Genomic DNA, 22,120 nt, shown 5'->3' with positions numbered 1-22,120 from the left:
CATTTCTTTTCAGCTTCTTGTGGTCTTCCTTGAATTTGACAGTGGGGTTCCCACTGTCACAGGGCCCCTTGCGTTTCGTCACCATCAAAAAGCGGCCGCCCCGTCCGGTATCGAACCCGCGTCCTCACATTAGTTGCTTGCACTGCCACTCTTATTCAAGGCTATTGAAATTACCAGACCATTTACGTCGGAGCCAAGATCCTCGAGCACAGTCGAGTTGCTGGATGTGCAATGCTTCGGATTAGTCCCAGCACAACCTTTAGGAATCCGTATATCGTGACAGTGCCTGGAATCTGTGGCAAGTGTCAGCGTCGTGAACACCTTTTCCAAACAGCACTTCAGGGCAGGATTGAGGGCTACTTGAACCGCGAGTCCTTCTTCGCAAGGTAACTTCGTCAGCCTTTATTTAATGCGGCGCCGTTTAACCATTAGGCTAGCCGTGAGTAAGGTAATTTTTAAAAAATTGTAAAATCAAGGAATTTCCCCTCGAAACATATTTTCTTCGCGCTAGTTTCATGCTCTATGCTTCAGTTTATACTAGCAGCGCGCGGTGCCCCCGGCCAGCGCAGGATGTCGAAAAAGATTGAAAAATTCTGAAACTGAGCACAATTTGTTTTTATTTTTCTTGTTTTAAATTAACACAATTATTTATACAAGTTCTTAAAAAAAGTTTCAGCCACCGCGGTGGCTCAGTGGTTACAGCGCTCGGCTGCTGACCCAAAAGACGCGGGTTCGATCCCGGCCGGGGCGGTGGAATTTTGATGGGGGCGAAATTCTAGAGGCTGTGCGATGTAAGTGAACGTTAAAGAACCCCAAGTGGTCTAAATTTCCGGAGCCCTTCGCTACGGCGTCCCTCATAGCCTGAGTAGCTTTGGGACGTTAAACCCCATAAACCAAACAAAAAAAAAGTTTCATGAAGAGAAGGCTTAGTGCAGCTTTAATGTGCTTGTGTAATACTAGGCAGGGCACTAAGCAAACAGATAAAAAACGCTGAAATGCAAAACATGTGCACCACTCACAGATGTGAACAAAAAAATTAATGGAACGCGAAGCAGTAGTCCACGTTAGGGTTCGTCTAAACAATGCCACTGAAAATAAAAAAAAAATATAAGTGCCCCTACAGAACACTAACAAAGTGTTCAGGTTCTGCCTACGTAATAAAATGAAGTATTTTACTCTATTTTTCTTTCTCAAGTCAGTGTGCCTATTGTCTTGTTATCAGAAGTACATTGGCACGGGTTGCATAGGGTAGATTACGAAAACAAAGGCAGTGCCGAAACCCCAAACGCTAATATAGACTCAGTGTCACGTAGTATGACGGAACGCATGACGTCACAAAGGCAGGGGACGTGAAATATTTCGCCAGGTCTCACCAGTGACTACCACAGCGGCCCATTCTGAATCTTATAGCCAATTGAGAACAATGAAAGCCTAAACCGCATCTGCGTACGCCTCCCCAACCCCCGCAAGAGTGAAGTCTCGATGCTGTACTGTTATCATCGTCCTGCTAGACGCATTTCGGCGGTGTTTGATAGCGAAGAAAATGCTATCTGTTCTACAGTAAAACAAGCTATCACGGACAATCGCACTTGATAAGCCGCCGGATGTGAAATGCGTTAACAAAAGGAGGTTGCGGTAGGCGTGCCTCTGAAATAAGTTCGACAGCCTGCGTCAAATTACGCCACTTATCTGCCGAGCTGGTGTATTGTACACGCTATGAAATGCGCTGAACGTTCGCAGCGGAAAAGCAGTTTTGATCTTTCCCATCCCAGCATGGCGAAAAGGTAATAACTACTAGATGTGCTACCATTTCTGTGGCTATGCACGTCTTCATGGTAGCAGTAACGCGTGACAGCACCGCATACAAATCTCGTCCATGACTTCTCATTTCAGCTATCAGGCCAGATTTCTCATTTTCTGCGTTGCCACGTCTGCGGCCATCTTGAGTCAAGGTAAGCTTTGCGCAGACGACTTAGGAGGATAATAATAGAGGATGACACGCATTAAGTACTGATTAGGTTTGGCTTGTTTTTTGCATGGCTGTCCCCAGCACTGTTCGAAGCAGTTTATTCAAACCGTGATAAACATACCAATGCATACAAGAGATATCGGTACACAAAGCGATGCTGAAATTTAACACTTTAGCGGTTCCTCGCAGAATATAAGCAAAATAATCAAGCGATCAATTAGAAAGATGAAAAGATTACGAAGATAAAATGGAGGGCATGAAAAAATATATGTTCGAAAAAATTTTCTCAATCTAATATGAACTGTTAGAAATCAGCGAGGAAAGTTCGCATTTAAGCGATCGTATGGAGGACGCGCTATTTGTAATATTTGTTACGCAAAATAATCCACAGCTTAACTACAGTACGTTAACCAATTGAACTCTCTTATGAATTCAAATTCTCTGTGTACGAATATACGCAAATGCCAATCGAAACGATATCTATAGATCACAAAAAGGAAACGAAAAGTATGTAGAATTAAAAAAAAAATAACAAGGTTTAAAATTATGTATAGCAGTTTAAAGAGAAAAAATGAAGAAGTGAAATTAGCTCTTAAATGCACTGGTTACGCGGTTTTTATCGCTATCACCAACCTAACTATGCCCAATGCAAGGACAAACGCCTCTCCCATATCTCTCTTAATAAACCTGTCCTGTGCTATCTGCGGCCACCTTGTCCCAGCAAACTACCTCATCTCATAAGCCCACCTAACTTCTGCATAGCAGACTTAGCCAGGAGAGAAAGGCGGACAAAACAAGAAGGGCGGCCAATATAGAAGGAAGACACGAATGGGAAGATAACGAAGTGACGCTGTAACGGAGAGGCAAATATAAATATCTTAAACTCTAGCGCACGCATCGACGCCGTCCCGCACTCGTTATCGGAGCTGCGAAGGCCATCGGCCACGTGAGCCAGTCTGATCGGTTCGATCCGTGTTTCTCTCTGCCCCCGAGCGGCTGAAGCTCGGAATCGAAGTGCTCCATGAGAGGAAGTGCAACCAAGAATCCCTCTGCGGCCGGCCGCAGAAATGACGTGCCCAACAATTCTGGACAAAAGCATTTTTGAACGGGAACCTGTTCATGAATCTAATTTTTTCATAATTGTAACATATATATATATATACACACCAAAAGTGATTTCTGGCAGCTGATTTGGTCAATATAATATAAAATCACCAAAAATTGAAGAAACATAACAGGATTTAATTCACGCCGTTTCGGCTGGAGGACCAGCCTTTTCGAGCTGGTCCTCCAGCAAAGCGTCGTGAATTAAATCCTGTTATGTTTCTTCAATTTTTGGTGATTTTATATTACATACATACATACATACATACATACATACATACATACATACATACATACATACATACATACATACATACATACATACATACATACATACATACATACATACATACATACATACATACATACATACATACATACATACATACATACATACATACATACATACATACATACATACATACATACATACATACATACATACATACATACATACATACATACATACATACATACATACATACATACATACATACATACATACATACATACATACATACATACATACATACATACATACATACATACATACATACATACATACATACATACATACATACATACATACATCCGCTGATCTCCCTTTGGCAGGCTTGCACTTTTTTCTGCTATTAACGTATTTGCTGTTGCCAAAACTGTACCTCAGCGGTTTTATCTGGTCGTCTTAACTGCTCCATGCGAATGATGAAACACTCTAAAAAAAGGTTTTCCTACACATTCGAAGAATGGACCATTAGCTTCAATACTTCCATAACAATACCATGCAACATCATAATGTTCAATGTGGTCCCAGAACGTTGGACGCGAATAACAATCCTATAGGAACCAACGCTCGGAGTGGGCATCACCTGCCGCGCCGGATTGCTATCAGTGATGCGGAGGACGATCGTGGTGCTCGCGAGTCTCGCCGTCGATAAGACCCAGTTGTGCTCCCTGCCGAGCGAGAATGAAGGTCTCCGTTTTATAGTTGACGTTTTCGTATTTACCTCAGTGCTTTTTCCATCACGCAGTAAATACGATCATGTTGTATTAAACGGTTGCCGAGTATGAAAATTCGTCTGCGTGAGTAACTATAGTGAAGTGCGTACCTCACACGCGCACCAGGCAAACTTTATTTTATTCACGCTCGCATTACCAAAAATCCTCCTCTCACTCAGTATAAAAGGAAAATTTTGTTTGGTTGCCTGCCCCCTTCCCCTCCTCACCCTTGAAAAGAAATCCTGGCTGCATGCCTCACTACAACTATTGTTTCTGTTTCTGCTGCTGCTAATCAATCTTATGACGATAATGATGATGATGACGAATTTCATTTTTTTACGGTGCGAGGGTAACTATAAGGGTCAAAAAGTTATTTTCCTAACTTTGGCATTAACGCCTCCACTAAAACTACATCTCTAACCCCTTCTGGTTATCTAGGTGTTATTCAGGTGGACCCGGATCACGAAAGCTATATATGTTAGCCGCGAAGTAGGCGGTCTAAAAATTGCGCCATATGACGTCATGCAGTACACGTCAGCTTGCGGATAGACGCCTACGTAGGAGTTTTAGTAGGAATATGGCTGTCAGTTCCTCGCTCCGGGAAACGGGGACAAGTCTAGAAGGGACGTTTCCTCTTTTAGTGCGGAAGCACTACTCCGATGGGTAAACCCCGAGCAAGATCTTGCAATGCTTGTGGTTTAGTGCCAAGTGAAGGAAATAAATAAAAATAACACCCGCGACTGGGATTCCAATCCACGGCGGCGCGAACAGGTCAGCTTCGCTGGCCACCGCACGTGAGCACAGGCTGTCGCCGCAGCAGAACTCGATTCGTTTTAAACTGCGATACACTCTGGCGCTGGGCATTAAACAGCGTCTTCTTCAACTAATGCTACCATCAAACTAATATTCGCGATTTGAGCTGTGTGGCGGGTCACAGATAGGTGTGTGCTGCACGCATTGGCGTGGACAATGTTGTGGGAGAAACAGGGCACTAAAGCAGTACGCGTTGGCGTTGACAACATTGATGCAGAAACACAGCAGTGGATTATAGGCCGCCAACGTACATTGGGTAAATTGGCATTGACGATGAAAAAGTTGAAGATGCGCATAACTGGCTCCCTGGGTCAGCGGACACCACAATTTCGCTTTCAGGTATACGTGGCGGTGGTGTCCATGCTGCAAAAAACTGCGCTCTCGAACAATATTTTGTGTTTAGCAATGCTAAACAACCAGCTATTTTTTTTTTCACTTTTTTTTCCAGGCTCCACTAAGACACAGAAGCCCGTCTACTACACCTTCTGCTTCTGGGACGGCCTCTCTCGCTGGCGGCCCGCTCCGCACAACTTCAGCGTCAGTGACATTCCAGCCGAACTCTGCAGCGCCGTTGTCTACTCCCACGTGACCATCGATGACAAGACCGGTTCGATCAAGCTGACGGAGCAGGAACTGAAGCTCGGTAAACCATCGGGACCCTACGCACTCGAGTGTGGTGACTGCAGTTTCTTAAAACAGTGACGGAAGCCTCGGTATTGTCCACTAAAACAATGGAAAGAAGAAAATTTGCAAAGCAACATGCGACGCACTGTGTGCAGCCACCTAGTGGTAGGGATACACGCCATTTACTAAAGTGGTTTGGTTCGAATCTCGGAGTCCTCAGCATGCCTTCCATTTTCTAGCGAGCCCTGACATCCTGCGACCAGGGTTTCGAATTTGTCCGCGGTGAAACGCGTGGAAAAAGTGCCAGCACTGTGATTCGTTTTTCCTATGTTGTGATTACCATAGAGGAACTCTAGCAAACCAATATTTTGACAGTACACAATGATAGCTGATAGGCGCTTACGTATAGCTTAAAGCGTCACTATAGGCTCGAAAAAAATATCGGCTCATTGATGAGTCATCTCAAATACAATCTTAGAAAAAAAATAGGGTTTGATTATCAGGAAAGCCTCCTCCTTTTCTCCTTTCTTGTATGATGAGACTTTAAATGGCTGTGTTTAGAGTCTCAGCACGCACAGAATAACCGGCCACTTTTTTTTCTCGTACCAGATCCCGAGGCGAGGGCATACTCGAAATCCTTCATCTACAACCCAATATGGATGTTGCCACCGCATCGTAAGTGATTCTTGCTCATTTCTTTACTGTACCCTTAATTGTGCATAAAACAGCACAAAAATTAAGAACGGCAAAAGAAGACACACAGACAAGCGTTCGTCTGTGTGCTTTCTTCGTTTGACGTTCTTGTTGTTTTCGCGCTCTTGCATCCCCAAAGAACTCTCACCGACTATTCCAGCTTTTCATCCAACTTCTGCACCTTAACGCTCTGTTCATGTTAAGAAAATGTGGCGTTCATCAAAAGTTGCTTATGCTAGCGACTAAAGCGAAAGAGGGCTTCACAGAAGAAAGAAACACAGCCGCATGCCACGGGAAGATGTCATGCACATTTTAAAATCAACTCTAGTAGAGACAAAAGCCGATTATTGGTATGAATACTGAGAACAAAAACAATCCTTTCTTCTGCTGAACCATTTACTTTCCTGATTTCACCGCCTACATAATCTGGTCATTGCTCACGTAACACGACTGCACCTCTAAATGAAGGGCCAGAAAATATCCTAACGAGTCTCTCTACAGGACTTCGTTCTTTCCACAAACTATCAGCCAATGTAGTATCCTGTGAATTTGCGCCATTTCAGTTATATCCGGTGCAAGATTCTTTCTTCAGCAGGAATTTTTTTCGTAATTGTAGCTGCAACCAATATGCATACCATTGCATTTTTATTGTTGTAGTTGATACAATTTCTCCTCTGTTTTCGCATTTGTAGCTTTGCTGTAAACATGTTTTTGCATTGAGGTTACCCTCGCTGTACCGCGAAGCCCGTTGTATGGAGATAAACGCTCATGCATTGTCCAAATGGCCGGTTTTTTTTATTATTTGCTCCTGTCTTTTTTCCAATGCATAAAATAGTTGTTACTACTATAGTTTCCTTTCTACAAACAACTCGAACGTCCTTCAAGACGACAATAATGCACCAAAATAACATGTAAAAAATGGCTGGCGGTTTAGCATTGCTGAGCACGAAATATTGTGCGAAAGCTTGGTTCCTAACATGGGTTAAGTCACTTTTAATATTTAGGGGGTGGGCCACCGAAATTTTGGGGCGAGCCAACCCCTTTTTGGGAGATAAGGTCAACGGCCGAGGCTTCAGAGATCGATAGGTTTTTTTTTCAGGATTGCTATTGAAGTAGTGCTGCCGAACTAAAAATGTTTGCAGCCTTGGCCTTGCTAAGCCTTAAAGAGCATATTCCTTCATGGAGTAGGTGCCCTCTCGCTCCACACATTTGAAATGAGCTACCCCATAGAAGTACGCACACTTTTCTGGGCTATCATGCGTGGTAGCTCTTCCCTAATCCAATTTATTATGGACCTGTACTGGCGAATGTAAACTCCTACTGACGCCTACGTATTTGAGCGCTGTTTATACCTGTAAAAGGACTTTTGGCCGTTTTACGACGTTTCGGCGTCCGCATAGGTGCACAGCTCCAGCGCAATTGCAGAACAGGCACAGAATGACCTTTTAGCAGGTACACCTGAGTGGACCCACGGAAATAAATTAAGACTACACGATGGGAAGTGGACACCGGTAGACCGGACATGGAAAAGTAAAAACGCCACCGTTAGCGCCGTGAATTACATGTTTTACAAACTGAAGTATGCTTTTTCTTTCTTGGCCCTTGTCCCGCCGGGAAGGAGCATTCCGGCAGCTCAATGACCTCAAGAAGCGCAACCCGAAGCTCAAGATACTCCTAGCCGTGGGCGGTCCTCGAGACCCGGTGGAGAAGTACTGGCAGTTCTTCAGGGCGATGCACCTCTGGAGGGACACGGTCTTGAGCCTTGCCCAGTGGCTCAAGACGTACGACTTCGACGGCGTCGTGTTCGACTTCTTCTCGGGCACCTCGACAGCGCAGGACTCGATCCGGACGTGGGACACGGCTCGCCTCATTCATCCTTTCCTAAGGGTGAGACATGCTCGTGCGCAACTTTTAACGCGGCTTCTTCTATGGCACTGCACTGGAAGTATAGTATGTAGCGCTTAACGTCCTGAGGTTGCACAAGGGCTACGAGAGATGTCATAGGAGAGGGATGTGGCTTAATTTCAACCCTTTCGGGTTGTTTAACGCGTGCTGACGTCGCGAAGAGGACGCGTGGTGGTTAATTTAGCCTGCATGGAAATGCAGTAACCGTGGCCTCGGCCAGGATTTGATGGCTTAACCCTAGACTCAGCAACCGACCTCTAAGCCACTGCAGCAGTACCCAGGACGCAGTACTGAATAAATTTACCAGTCGCGTATCCTTGCGGTATGCGAATTTTGGTGGCGGCTGCAGTAGTGCTAAATGCATACGCCAGTCAGAAAGTTTAATAACTCCAGATCGGGTGCATTTTGAAGAAAGTTTTCGAAAGCCGGGTGCAGTTACCAGGCATAAGGTCTGGAGATATAGAGTGGGTGTGTATGATGCAGGGGGTAAGCGTGTAAAGTAAGCGTCCGTCGCACACGGTCTCTTATCCGTATACTCGTAGCCTTATTCGTATAAGGTGAGGAGCCCACCGTGGCAGACGTGCTGAGGGATAGGGAGAGCTCCAGATGTTAGGAGTGTGGGAGAGGAATTAGAACCAGGAATTATAACTCCGGCTAATCAGTGTGGTGCTTTGACATGACGTCATGCACGAAGGCAGCTCATCCTAGCCAGTCACTATGGTACATTGTCACGACGTCATGAGTTACGTCATTATATTCTGATCAATCAGCGACCTGTGTTGTCATGGCGCAATGAGTGACGCGCCACACCGGGCGCATTACAGCGACCATGACAGCGCATAAATGGGAAATGTGGCCTTAACAGCAACCGCTATAGAAGGAAAGAAGAGAAAAGAAGAAAGGGGGAAAGGATCCAGAAACGCAAAAAAAAGAAAAGACCAAGAAAGAAAAGGGAATGAGGAAAATAAAGGTGGGAAGAAAGAATAAGATAATAAGGAAAGGGCAGAAATCAACAAAAGAAAAGAAAGAAAAAAGACAGAAGGAAGGAAAGAAAGTAAGAAAGAAAGAAAGAAAGAAAGAAAGAAAGAAAGAAAGAAAGAAAGAAAGAAAGAAAGAAAGAAAGAAAGAAAGAAACAAACAAACAAAGAAGCAAATCCTCACTGTTTACATCCATAGGTATATAAGGTGGCCTTTCTCAGTGGAGCAATCTGAGTTGGGCGTAGGCGCCGCTACGCACTCGCAGGCCTTCGAAGTGGGTGCTCTCGAAGGCGTTCTCTTTGACCACGGTATCCGGTAGGTACACCTGAGATTGGCCACTGCTGGCATAGCGATCCCCGGTTGGATGAAAAAGATCCAGCGAGTGAATGCCGCTCTGTTCTGCACAAAGCTCACATCTGATGATTTTTTTTCCTTATGTCTGCGCAGGATATTCGCACCAAGTTCCAGGTGGACTACATAACAGACTGGCGCATCGTACTGACGCTTCCTGCTTTCGACAGCGTCACCCAGCGCCTTTTCGACATCGGCAGACTCTCAGAGTGAGTGCAAGATGGCGTCGTGGTCTTCAGACCCAGTGTTGCTAAGCGGACTGATGTATTGATAGGGTTTCATTTCCTCACTGCTACGCAAATATAACAAGCAAAATTGATTTGAGGCTGAAGAACACATGACTAACATTCAAGTATATCGCTTTAAATCTACGCTTTGTGAGGGTGGATGCGATTCTTTGTGCAGGTGCTCAAGCAAATTATACTACTATATTCAACAGGTACATTTTTTTCGTCATCCAGATATCCTTTGTTCATCTGTTTGAACAAAGATCGATTGCTGGTCCCGTCTTAACTAAAACCTCACCAAGCTAATGGCCCCCGAGCCGTCTATTGAGAACAAGTGAATGAATATATATATATATATATATATATATATATATATATATATATATATATATATATATATATATATATATATATATCTCTTCTTGTCGAGGCGTCGACGTGATAAATGCTGCTCCAAGAAGCGTAGTTCAACTTTCTACTTACGTTGTCAGCAGTCGCGTAAGTTTTTCATCGCAATGTGCGCGTTTAAGTAAAAAAGAACGCCAACCGAAAATGAAACAACACGAGGTTTCGGAACCTATCGGTCCCTTCGAGCGATTTGCAGCTTGCCTTTTTAAGCCCTCGGATTATCAGCCACTGGGTCACTGACCATAAACCATGGGTGTAAGAGGGGAAAGGATTCGAGAACTTCAAACAAGAAATTCTTTGTACCACGCCTTGGACCTTTTCTTTTGGGTGACGGTCTTTTTGGCGGGGATGGAGGCATCTGATGGTGGAAGTCGGTTAGTGTGTCGTTTGTACCCTTTTTTTAACGACACACAAAACCAAAAAACAAGCAAATTCTACTGTAGTCAATGCTGAACGCGGGATTTTTTCTAGGCTCTCAAACTCTCATACAAAAAAGGCAAAACACCCCAAAATTGCAGGCTTCTGAAACTTCTTTTTAAAGGATTTGTGACCTATTAACGACAGTCTGTGGCCTCTTGCGACATCCCAAATAAAAACTCTCTAAACTACTCCCGCAAGACCGTTAAAAAGGTTAAATTGAGATCCTAATTCGTGAAATTAATTCATAATCAATGCTTGCGCAAAACATGCGTAACCGACGTAACAGTTTCTTGAACAGTGCTCTTTTAGATGCCATTTTAGGCAGCGATCATGCAGTTCTGTTTCAGTTGTATTCCACTTTTTGTTTTTCGCTTTGCCGTTGGCTCAATCGGCCGACACCATGTCCTCGTTACCGCCCATATTTCCCCTCCCGCACTTATAGGGATAATAGAATCAGAGGAAAACAATTCTTACCGCACAACACTGTAATTTCTCTTTAAACACTGCACCAGACGTATGACTAGTTCATAACATCTACATATACTTCGTCTTTGTGGGCGCACACCCAGCGGTTAATAGTTTGAAATAAGGATTGATGCCCTGAAGCAAAACTTCTTTCAGTACCAACCAGTTAACGCAATTGAATTGACGATATATCTGCCTCTTTCCGCCCAGTGATTTGACGCTTTCTTCGCAAGAACGCGAGCAATGCCCTCTGGTAAACTATTCACTTTACTGGCTCACCATGTTGTTGTTGTTGTTGTTTACCTCAATAAACATGTCACCATGGTGTCGTATCCCGTTTCAGGGTAGTTAACTTCTTCTTTGTGAAAACAAACGACTGCCTCGAGTTCCCAAAGGGCTCCGGATTGAATGTCCCAAGAAGCATGGACATGACAGACGTAAGTATTACCACTCGATAGGCTCATTTTTTGTAACACAAAGAATCTACAGTAGCAACATAAATCTACGAAATATTGAAGGATTATTTCATTAGGTCAAAGGCAATGCTATATAGCAAGAATGTTGATTTCTTTTTTTTCTAACGCTTCACTGGGTGTGCTCAGATATCATGGCCTGGACTGCTTTTCTAAATCCTCATTCGAAAACCTACAACAAATTAACCACTTGAACACCCGATACAACGTGTAACACTCAATTCTAATTACAGCGCAGTGGTGCTGGAGGCCACAGCGTGATATCTCGTTTATTTTTTAAATTCCTTAACTCCTGCACTCTTCACCTAATAAAAGCGATCAGCAGGACGATAAAGTTCAGCACAAGATAACCGCGGTGATCCGTAGGGGTTTGACCATACTCTTCGCATGCGGGATGTGCGGGGTGCGATCCCCAGTGCCACCGGGTACCCATCGGTGGTACACTGGGTACAAGCTTCCCCTGGTGTGATGCTCGGCCTCCCTTGGGTGAAATTCTTGAAAAATGGGTCGTATAGACCGCACCTTGAGTAAAAGAAACAATGCTTTGTGTCATGGCACTCTTTGGACAACGTTGTCCTTGTGGCATTGCAGTTTAACATCATCATCATCGCGAGCAACAACACAGGCTAGTGCAACCAATCGATTGCTTACGCCTCTCAAGTAACTGAGCGTCCCACTTATAGAAACATTCGACATCCGCTGCAAGCCTACAAGAACAACGTCTCGGGAAACTTAAAGCTATTCTGGCTGCAGATGTGAACTATAGTCAAGTCTATGCCTACCTGTGACAGGACTATGTATTGAAGTCAGCTAAGGACTTTCCTTGTTTGACGTTCTACCAAAGGGATGGGGGAACAAATCATGACAATTGTCTACGATCACCATACTCAACGAAGGGGCGTGGTAGCGCCAGAGAAACGAATTAAGCTTTTGTACGTGTCCTAAGTGCTCAACTGATTTCCTGAGTGAATTTCTCCTGGTTACATCACCCTATATACCTTATCAGATAGCGTCAAGACCGCTGCTAAAATTTGGAGTTTTAGAAAAAATGCTGTTCCGCGGGTATGTAACGTTCTAAAGAATGGTGCGAACTTGATCGGGTGGCTCTGTAGACATTGTCTGTATCTACAACGGCTTTCGTCAGTCACTACTCGGCGTCTGAAGCTATGCCATAGATAAAGGACTCCGAGTTACTTGCTATTGAGCAGGTAGATAACAGACGCCGCAGTGTAGTGACCTGAACGACATAGCTATACCACCTGTGGTTGATTGACCTGCTCTGACATCACACAGCTCACTCGAACATGGAGGTTTTCATCTACGACATACACCTTTCATCACAAAAAAATTTATGCTGCGAAAATGACCCAACGTCGAATTCAAAAGCTTCGGGCATCTGAAGAGCAATTTCCTAGCCAGTACTACCGTTTAAAACCTTAACAGCCGTGCGGTGGTATTGACTTCAAGCAGCCGTGAAAGGAGCCTCTTGCGTCACAATACCTTCAGTTCAGTTCAGTTCAGTTGTCCTTCCTCTCTTTGCAGATCGACAGAGCCGAGCTCGTTGTGCAGAGAGGCGGCCAGCGTCTAAGCGTAGTGCTCGACATCCCGCTATCGGGCAGCACATACTCCGCCATGGGTTCGGGCTCCGGCGTGCACACTGTGTTCACGGGCCGCGCTGGGCCTTACACGAAGCAGCAGGGGTTCCTTTCATCCTACGAGGTGAGAAAGCAGCAAGGCCACGTGCAATCAGTAACTTACACGAAGCAGCAGGGGTTCCTGTCATCCTACGAGGTGAGAAAGCAGCGAGGCCACGTGTAATCAATAAGCGGTAACTTTCACGGTAACCTAAAAAAAAAAAACTCACAGCACGGTTACGACTATGTAACGCGAGATTCAGCGACAGCTGCTTAGGCGTTTAGTTTTGGGGATGATTTGAGGTAGGAAAGATACAGTGACCTCATATCGCACTGGTGTAGTGGTCAAGTGACGCACCCCTGCACTCATCTTATGGAAACTTTCAGTAGGAGCTGCTGCGGTGGGCCTCTCGCATGGACCTCATCTAAAAACATTAAATACATCATACAAGCAGTGGGAGGCAGCCCCGACCAGCAATGGTCTGGAGGACCAGTGTCGCATCATCAGACTGGTCCAGGCATCCGCCCAAGCCACTGGAGTCCTGAACTGAGGAGTCCGCCTACCTGACTCGTAGAACACTTCAATGAAATAATAAATGTTTTATCTCTCTCTCTCGCATGGACGGTTATCAAGCAGTCAGTGAAGAAGCTCACTTGTGGCCATGCCTCGGACCTCAGGACCTCGCACGCCCGTTTTTCGTGGCCTCCTAAAGGAGCCAAGCTGCCATACAGAAGGCAGACTTCTGGATGCGGGAATGAAAGAGTACTGCAACGAAAAGGCGTACAGGCGAGCCGGACAAGTAGCCCAGGCGATCTCCTCAATAACAAACCCAGATTATACAGACAAAAGAGAAAAGAATAGAGTCTGTTGAACGAAAAATGAAACCCTAGTAAAACAAAAACCTTGGCCGGTTAGTGTACGTTAACAAGTGAGTACGAAGCATAGCAGGCCCGGGACGAAGTAACAGCAGACACAAACGAAGCGCTGGCTAAAAACAGAACGTGTATTGTTTGTCCATTAAATAAACTACAAAATGAAAACCACAGGTACTATACGAAAACAATGAGCAAAATCAAATAAACTGCTAAATAAATTAGGAAGACATTGTGTGACATCATCACTGTCTAAATTTTGCAATTCATCCTGTCACGTGACCAGTGTGACGACTTTAATTGGTACTAATTAATTACGTTAATTCTTCACTGACACTTCGTGCCTTGTTGGATTATGGACTGAATTGGGAATTATGGATTGACTTGTTGGATGACTATGGATTAGATTGTGGATTGGCTATGGATTGGTGAAAGCGTTACACAACCTGTCCACGCCACTCACGGGCAACAAAGGCTTTCACCTTAAAATGGGTTTGAAAAAAGGAAAGGCGCATAACTTCCTCAATTGTATACGTGGACGCCACTGCCAACTCGGAGCGCGATTGAGGTGTCCACTGACCCAGTGAGACAGTTACACTGGCTACTCGGAGGCTTCGCACAGACGGACACCGTCAAAAACCGGAGAGTGCGGCTAGAACTGCTTTCGTAGTAAAAATGCAAGCAACAAACAGGATTCCAGCGCTAAGCGGAACGCACATCACATAGAACTCGGGACAAGCGCCCTTAGCGTTCCTTCACCCTTATGACGAAGGTTTCTTATGTATTCTTCACTTTGCATGTGTTCGTATTTCCGTCAGAATCCTCTTGCCAAAACACACTTGTGCCTCATAGCGCATTTGATGACAGCTATAGAAGGCTCAGTCCCAATTTGGGGTGCTCCCATGCACATTTGGCCCACGTTTCGAGAGAGAGGCTTATGCTTTTTTAAAAAGACACGCATTTTTCCTTGCGTTTGTTTCGTTAGTTTTGGGCAGACAGTCAACAGTGACCTGTTATAAAAGCCACAGCGAAGTGCATGGATTGGTTAAAAAAACGTCGAAATCACCGGAGGCTTTACACGACTGAATTCCCCAGGAATATATCTGCAGATACAAAATTCTCAGAATGGCTCATCTTCTTTTGGTGCGTGTTAATAATAATTAATAATAATTGGTCTTGGGGGCAAGAAAATGGCGCAGTATCTGTCTCATATATCGTTGGACACCCAAACCGCGCCGTAAGGAATGGGATAAAGGAGGGAGTGAAAGAATAAAGGAAGGAAGAGGCGCCGTAGTGGAGGGCTCCGGAATAATTTCGACCACCTAGATATCTTTAACTTGGGCTGACATCGCACAGCACACGGGCGCCTTAGCGTTTTGCCTCCGTGTTCCTTTCCCAATATTGCAAGCCTTCGAGTATTCGAGCCGAAACTTGTCATCCTGTGGCAGACACAGTAATTACCCGCACTGATTGTCCCCGTACTGTATCCATGTATTCAAGTCTATTAAAATCATCAGACCGTTTGTGACACAGCGTAGATGCCCGAGCAGAAGACGAGTTTCAGAACTTGTAATGCCCCGGAACTGGCTCACAGCAGCTGCTAGACGACCGTTCCTCGTGCCGATGGCGGGCACCTGTGGCAAATGTCACCGTCCTCTGTAAGGAGTTTCAGCGCGCACTTTGGGGTACGAGTGAGGGCTGCTTGGGGCTCGAGTACTTCGCAAAGATACTTCGTTGATTGTGTTTGAAGCTATGTAGATCATTCAGGTCTCAGGTATGTGCCTGATTTGTGGACCTTATTTAGCATTTAAGTATCGCTATGGTCGAGCAATCGCCGGCAGGACCCGCAAGCATATCCCCACCAGTAGCTTTCAAATACCTCGAACTCTTCGTCAGCCTTTATTTAGTATGGTCCACTTAATCGTTCTACGATGCCAGTACGAAGAGGATTTTAGAAGGGCGTCCCCATTTTTCCGGGCATTCTGTGTGTTAGTATTGCATTTCATCTTGGGGAAACACGTGTCATTCGCATTTATCTTCTCTGCAAACTCTTCAAAATCAAGCAATTCGAATTATCACTTATAGTCACTACTCTGCAAACGCCCCTCGTCTGCTCCTATCATACAATATTTTATCGGTGCCCATATATAATCGACTACAAATTATGTACCCTTATGTACAAATCTGTTAGAAATCTACTTCCTTTTTCGTTAACTAGCAGTGACCAAAATCCACGTCGCAACGACACGCGTTTTGCTAATAACAGTAACTTTTTACTCCCTAAACCTAACACTTATTATGGAAAGCAAACAGTTCGTTTCACTGCCACTACATTATGGAACTTATTACCAGTTAGCATTAAGCAATCATCTAATATCTGTGCCTTTAAATCCGCTCTCCGTCAGTTTTTACAATCCCCCTAATAGTATTTTACATGGTAAATAGTACTAGTTTTGTCATTTATATCATTCAATGATTTGTGTTTTGTATTGGTCTGCATGCTATTAGGTGTGTAATCATTTTTCATTCAAATAAGGGTTTGCATTACTTCTCGTATTTCACTCACTGCTCATTTATAATGCCAGCAACTTTAATTTTTTTTGCATCTGCAGTCTGTAATTCTTTTTTACAATTGTTCTTACAGGAGGTCCCGTCCATAGTCTCTGACTTTGGGACCTCCTTCTGTATTCCAGTGTTTTCTAACCTTGTACCATAAACATGTAATAAACGAACCTTCAATCACTTGTCACTGTGTCCGACATGACAGTGAAGGATCCAGAATCATAACCTTGCACACAGTGCAGATTAGATGCCTGGTGTGAGGACCCACGAAGCAGGCGTGTTTGCTATCAAGGCGCGACGACTTTGCAGATAAGTCTAACGCAGACAAGAAACTAACCGTTCAGGTTGTATTTTGTAGACACTATACGCACGTTCTTTCAGGTCTGCGATCAACTACGAAGCGGATGGACTCAGGAGCGGTTCGGAGAGGAGGCCTGCCCTTTCCTTCGTCACGACGAAGAATTCGTAGCCTACGAAGACGAACAAAGCATCCTTCAAAAGGTCGGGAATTTCTATTCTAAGAAGCGCATATATATGTCGTGAACCACTCTCACATTTGCAGTAGTGTTAAGTTACTCGAGGCTATCAACTAATTTCCTGGACTGCATTTTTCGTAGAAAGTACCAAACACCAGATGCTCCAAAGCTTTTGGTTCTATTTGTGTAGCGTCCGTGAGTTTTAGCTGTTAAGAGCACTGCTGTATCGACCGGAATGCACTTGTGAGGCCAAAAGTGGCCGATTCCCCCTCCATGCGCCGGTCTCAACACCAGGAGTGTATCCTCAGGTGGCGCCCCCCTAAAGTGCGGCACGCATCGGAACTTGGAGGGGGCTCAGTTACTTTTGTCCCTCATAGTCTCCATACTCTCACCGAAGGTTTTCTGTCTTTCGCGCATCAATTTGTAGAAGGGTTGAAATTCGGGCCAGTTGGTACATTGTAACTTGAAAAAAAAACAGTCACAAAAGACAAGGGACAGGATAAGGAGTGTGGTGGCGTTGTGGCGTGAACACTCCTTCTCTTTTCCCTTGTCTTTTGTGACTGTCTTTTTTTAAGTCGCATAAATCTGCTGCACAACAAGAAAACTCTAAGAGATAATAAAGACGTAATAATAAACTCTACGTCGGGTCTTCGTTCCGTATTCTGTAGCCTCAGTGTAGATGTGGTGCTTGTTTTATGTGTCTGACTAAAAGTAGGTTTCCTGCTAAAGCGCAAGGTCCAATCTCCTCGTAATATTTCTTTCCTCGAATCGCAGGCAAAAATGGTCATGGGACGAAAATACCGCGGGGTAGCAATTAGGACAGTGGACCTGGATGACTACACTGGTTCCTGCGCCGGGAAGACTCAACTCCTTAAGACTCTGCGTTCCAGTTTCGACGCGGCGTCGCTCGACCATGACCTTCCCTACTATCCCCCCAACGAAACGTGGTGGGGGGAAGACCTGTTCAGCACCAGGAACCCTTTCCGACCTCATGTAAAACAGACGCTCAGCATGAAGTCGGCCACAACGCCATCTCAACCCGACACGACAACGCCAAATCCGCAGGGCCGTGACCAAACCTGGGGTGGTCTAGGCCGTTTAGGCGGTGCTAATGGAACGGACCGGCCTTCCACCCGAGCCAACGTGATTTTACTGGAAACTCCGACTACAGTGCCATCAGTGGAGGTGCCTATGTCAGAAGGCACCTCCACTGACGGTCCATCATTGCATGCGACTCCACCTGTCATAGAAAAGTCAACCTCTGTAAGCGGCGACGCAATCGGCATGACGTCACCAGAAGCATATACGATGTCACCAGTTCCTGCAGTGGTTGCACCTAAGCAAAAGAGTGATATATGCGAGGGATCAAGTAGCAACAATCTTCTGCCTCACGAGACTGACTGTAGCAAGTATTATCAGTGTGTGCATTCGACGCCGCATGTAAAAACTTGTGCTCCAAACACAATATTTGATATCGAACGGCAAATTTGCAACTGGCCAGCGCTGACCAACCGTCCTGAATGTATTATCTGAATCAAAAGCGGCTGTGACGTGTTCGATCAGGCTCGCCGAAGACGCCGTTCCTGTGTGACGCAATTACTGAACAAAGATACTTGGCACTTTAATAAGCCGCCCTTGCTAAGGCCCTTGTACTTGCCATTGTACCGATTTTTTAAGTACATTGCTGTTTACCCAGTTTATTCTTGGTAATGATAATTTTTTTAAACTGTGCCCTTTATTGTTTCAGTATTTCCGTACTTCTCTCATTGGATTGAAAAAAATTATGGTGGTGCGCCTTTCAGAACTATTCATTCACTGTCCAAACGTTTCACCAAAGCACATCCTTGTTTTGTATTTGTAGCGATAGCTACATTACGGTAGCATTTCGAGCCTTCAGCGCGGCTGCGCCGCCACGCTGTCACGTGGTGCGGAGCAGCTGCCGGCGGCGCGGCGCCGTGGCTGATCACGTGGTTCGTGACGTAATTGGTCATGCGACCAAGTTCCACTTAGCCAGCTGTAGCTATCGCGTCACTCCAGGTTTAACCAGAGCTAAACCACCGCCATTTTTTTTTGTTTTTCTCCTACAAGCTACCCATGTCCGGATAGCCGGGCTAGAAGTTCTTTGACTTCATAACTTTGTATTTTGCATTGGGAATTGTCATAGATAATTATTACGATTATCCTGAGAGGATGCAATCGTTCACTAAAATTCAATATGATTGTTTCTTTTTCTACAACGCATGCAGCTAGGGCACAGCGTTCATGTCGTAGCCGTTTCCTTCTTTAAGTTTCCTGCTTTGTAACAATGCGTAGTGCCAAAGTAGTTTCTCTTTGTTTTCATTTCATCTTTTCTTCATTTTGAAGGAGTTCAAATACATTCTTAGATTGTGTGAGTGCCACTTTAGAACACAGCGATACAAGGTACAAGCGCGAAGAGGCGACGACCAAGGAAGACTAGGCACCGACACTTAGGAAACAACAACAACCGCGAACGATGGACATCAACTAAAGTTTCATCATCATCATCATCATCCTGACTACGCCCACTGCAGTGCAAAGGCATCTCCCATGTCTCTCCAAACAGCCCTATCTTATGCAAATGCGGCCACCCCAGTCCCACAAACTTCTTAATCTCATACGCCCACCTAACTTTCAGCCGCCCCCTGCTACGCTTGTCATCTCTTGAAATCCACTCCGTTACCCTTAAGGACCAGCGGTTATCTTGCCTTTGCAATGAATGCCCTGCCTAAGACCATTTCTTCCTCTCGATTTTGACTAGGATGTCATTAACCCGTGTTTGATATCTCACCCACTCTGCCCGATTCCTGTCCCCTTTACACGCTCATCATCAGCCTAACTGCGTGCATAGCAGGACAAAGGCATCTCCTAAATCTTCAGGTATCTCCAGCAAACTTGCTAATTATGCCCGCTCTTCTCACTATCCGCCGCCCTCGTCTTGGCGACGCCAAATACACCACCTTCAGTGACGTCTTCTTTTGCTTCGTCCTAATCTCTTCGTTTTAGTGCCACGTCTAATCTCGTCCTAAACCCCTTATAGCCGAGCAGTGTTCTCTTTTTACAATCTTCAGCCCCCTTTTTTATCAATCAAGGCTCATTTAACACATTGCATAGTTAAAAAAGCTAACAGTCCGGATGACAGGACTCCGGCCTTCCATCCTCATGGCTATGTATGTTTTATGTCTGAGAAATTCCTAATTACCCTAGAAAGTTCAGCAGCACTTAAACTGTCATATCGCTTACAAAACAGCCTGGCGGGCATGGTAGTCTAATACTATAAAGCGGTCGTGCAGGGGCGAAGACAGTTGAAGGCTTCCAACGGAAACTGTTCATTACGCGAACCTGTACCTTCAAAAAGGACTGATGACGGCAGGGGCGGAAGAAGCAAGTGGGCGGGTTCGGTCATCGAAGACTAGACTGCCGGTCACTCTTGAACCCGCTAAATTTAAATGTGACTGGGAACCTCCGGGATAAGGCCCCTCCACACCACATACGATAATCTCGAACACCTTAGAAACGGTTGCGAGTGGCTGCAACCATTGCCGTGAAATCTAGTCGCCTCTGGGCTGGCACATAAAATGATAAGGGGCACGCCCATAGCCTTGAACAAGGAATATGACGAGACTAACAGTATAAAGGTTTGCGTCAATGCATTTTTGCGTTTGGAACGAAAGGAACGCCTTTATTTACTTAACTCATAGAACCCATGCAGTAAAGAAGAGTGCGCAATATAAAAGGGGCTCTGAAACGCCTTCCGTGGAGAGAACATTAACTAACTTAATCACTGCACTGTGTTGCCATGAAAACCAGAGCCAAATAATGCTCTTCTACACGCAGCAGACGACCCACAATCACGCGTCAAAGTTGGCGAGCCCTTCCCGGCGACTTTTTCACGCCCGCACCCTCCTCCGTCCCCCGCATCTGCGTAGACAAAGTGAGAGGTGGCCATTGGTTAGATTCTTTCAGACGTCAGGCAGCTACCGTGGCCGCGGCCAATAAGCCGCTTATCACCGGCGGGTCGGGAAGCTCCGCTCCCAGAGGGGGGTCGGCGAAGGAGCGCCTACCTTCCAGCGTGCAAAAAGTGACGAGAGGAGAGGGAAAGGCGCGAAGACGCTGAAATTCAAATTTTAACTACAGATAACTCAGCTTCTACAAAGCGCATTTAAAAAATTCATGCTGGACACTATTCGTGAAGCGGCGTGCTTCAATATCCCAGGCATGCCGCAAACTTTATTAGAGCCCCCTTCACAGCCCCTTTAAAGAGCCCCAAGTGGTCGAAATTTCCGAAGCCCTTTACTACGGCGTCCCTCATAGCCAGAGTCGCTTTGGGAAGTTAAACCCCCTTTAATCAAGCCAAAAGTCGAAAATTTGTCGCAAAACAAGTGCGCAGACGTTTATTTCGTCGCTGGAGCGTGCATTCTTCTACCTAGCAACATTCGTCGAGCTTCTGCGAACTTTCTTATCGGTGTATAGGGGAATACGAGATGTGTCTTCCAATGAGAAAAAAAATGGCTGCCGTGCGATATCGACCTCTCAAAAGACACCACGGCATCAAGTGGCACAATCTGCGTAAGGAGCGAGTAGCATTTGAATGAGGCTAATCGGACCCGCACCCCGGCTGCGTAATAGTAGTCAGATAAAAGGACAAAACGACGTAAAAGAAATGTGAAGCCGGGATCTGACAACCACAGGATCTTTGTACACACTGTTCACTACGACGGAACGGTAACGCGGTATGGCAGTCACACGACGTTCATCGTTGACGCCCGCGATTCCCTGATGCCAAAATACGTGTATCTAATCTTCGAATTCATTGCTGTATTGTTCTTTTACAGCCAGATATGACCTCGCGATTAGCCTTGCTGGCATTGTAAAGGAACAAATAGGTGCCGTAGTGGAGGGCTCCGGAATAATTTGACCACCTGGGGATCTTTAACGTGCACTGACATCGCACAGCACAGGGGCGCCTTAGCGTTCTGCCTCCATAAAAACGCAGCAGCCGCGGTCGGGTTCCCGGGTTCGAACCCGACCGTGGCGGCTGCGTTTTTTATGGAGGAAAAACGCTAAGGGGCCCGTGTGATGTGTGATGTCAGTGCACGTTAAAGATCCCCAGGTGGTCGAAATTATT

At 45.4% G+C, this 22,120-nt stretch overlaps 1 protein-coding gene across 1 annotated transcript; it reads left to right on the top strand.

Moving 5' to 3' along the window:
* The first annotated feature begins 1,638 nt into the window (after window positions 1–1,638).
* Window positions 1,639–18,620, top strand: LOC144133162 (chitinase-3-like protein 1). The gene is made up of 10 exons (XM_077666043.1): window positions 1,639–1,784; window positions 1,894–1,952; window positions 5,334–5,528; window positions 6,119–6,184; window positions 7,821–8,089; window positions 9,533–9,645; window positions 11,300–11,393; window positions 12,972–13,148; window positions 16,880–16,999; window positions 17,749–18,620. The coding sequence occupies exons 1-10, from the start codon at window positions 1,717–1,719 to the stop codon at window positions 18,505–18,507; spliced, it is 1,920 nt and encodes a 639-aa protein (XP_077522169.1). The 5' UTR covers window positions 1,639–1,716; the 3' UTR covers window positions 18,508–18,620.
* The last annotated feature ends 3,500 nt before the right edge of the window (window positions 18,621–22,120 follow it).

The sequence above is a fragment of the Amblyomma americanum genome, chromosome 5 (genome assembly GCF_052857255.1).
Source record: "Amblyomma americanum isolate KBUSLIRL-KWMA chromosome 5, ASM5285725v1, whole genome shotgun sequence".
Lineage (NCBI taxonomy): Eukaryota > Metazoa > Arthropoda > Arachnida > Ixodida > Ixodidae > Amblyomma > Amblyomma americanum.
This window is presented reverse-complemented; position numbering and strand designations above follow the sequence as displayed.

Bases quoted from the DNA above. Each gene is read 5' to 3' on its own strand.
- LOC144133162 (XM_077666043.1), top strand. From the start codon at position 1,717: ATGAAATGCGCTGAACGTTCGCAGCGGAAAAGCAGTTTTGATCTTTCC. The intron at 6,185-7,820 runs GTAAGTGATTCT...CCCGCCGGGAAG, and splicing joins ATGGATGTTGCCACCGCATC to GAGCATTCCGGCAGCTCAAT. The intron at 8,090-9,532 runs GTGAGACATGCT...ATGTCTGCGCAG, and splicing joins TCATTCATCCTTTCCTAAGG to GATATTCGCACCAAGTTCCA.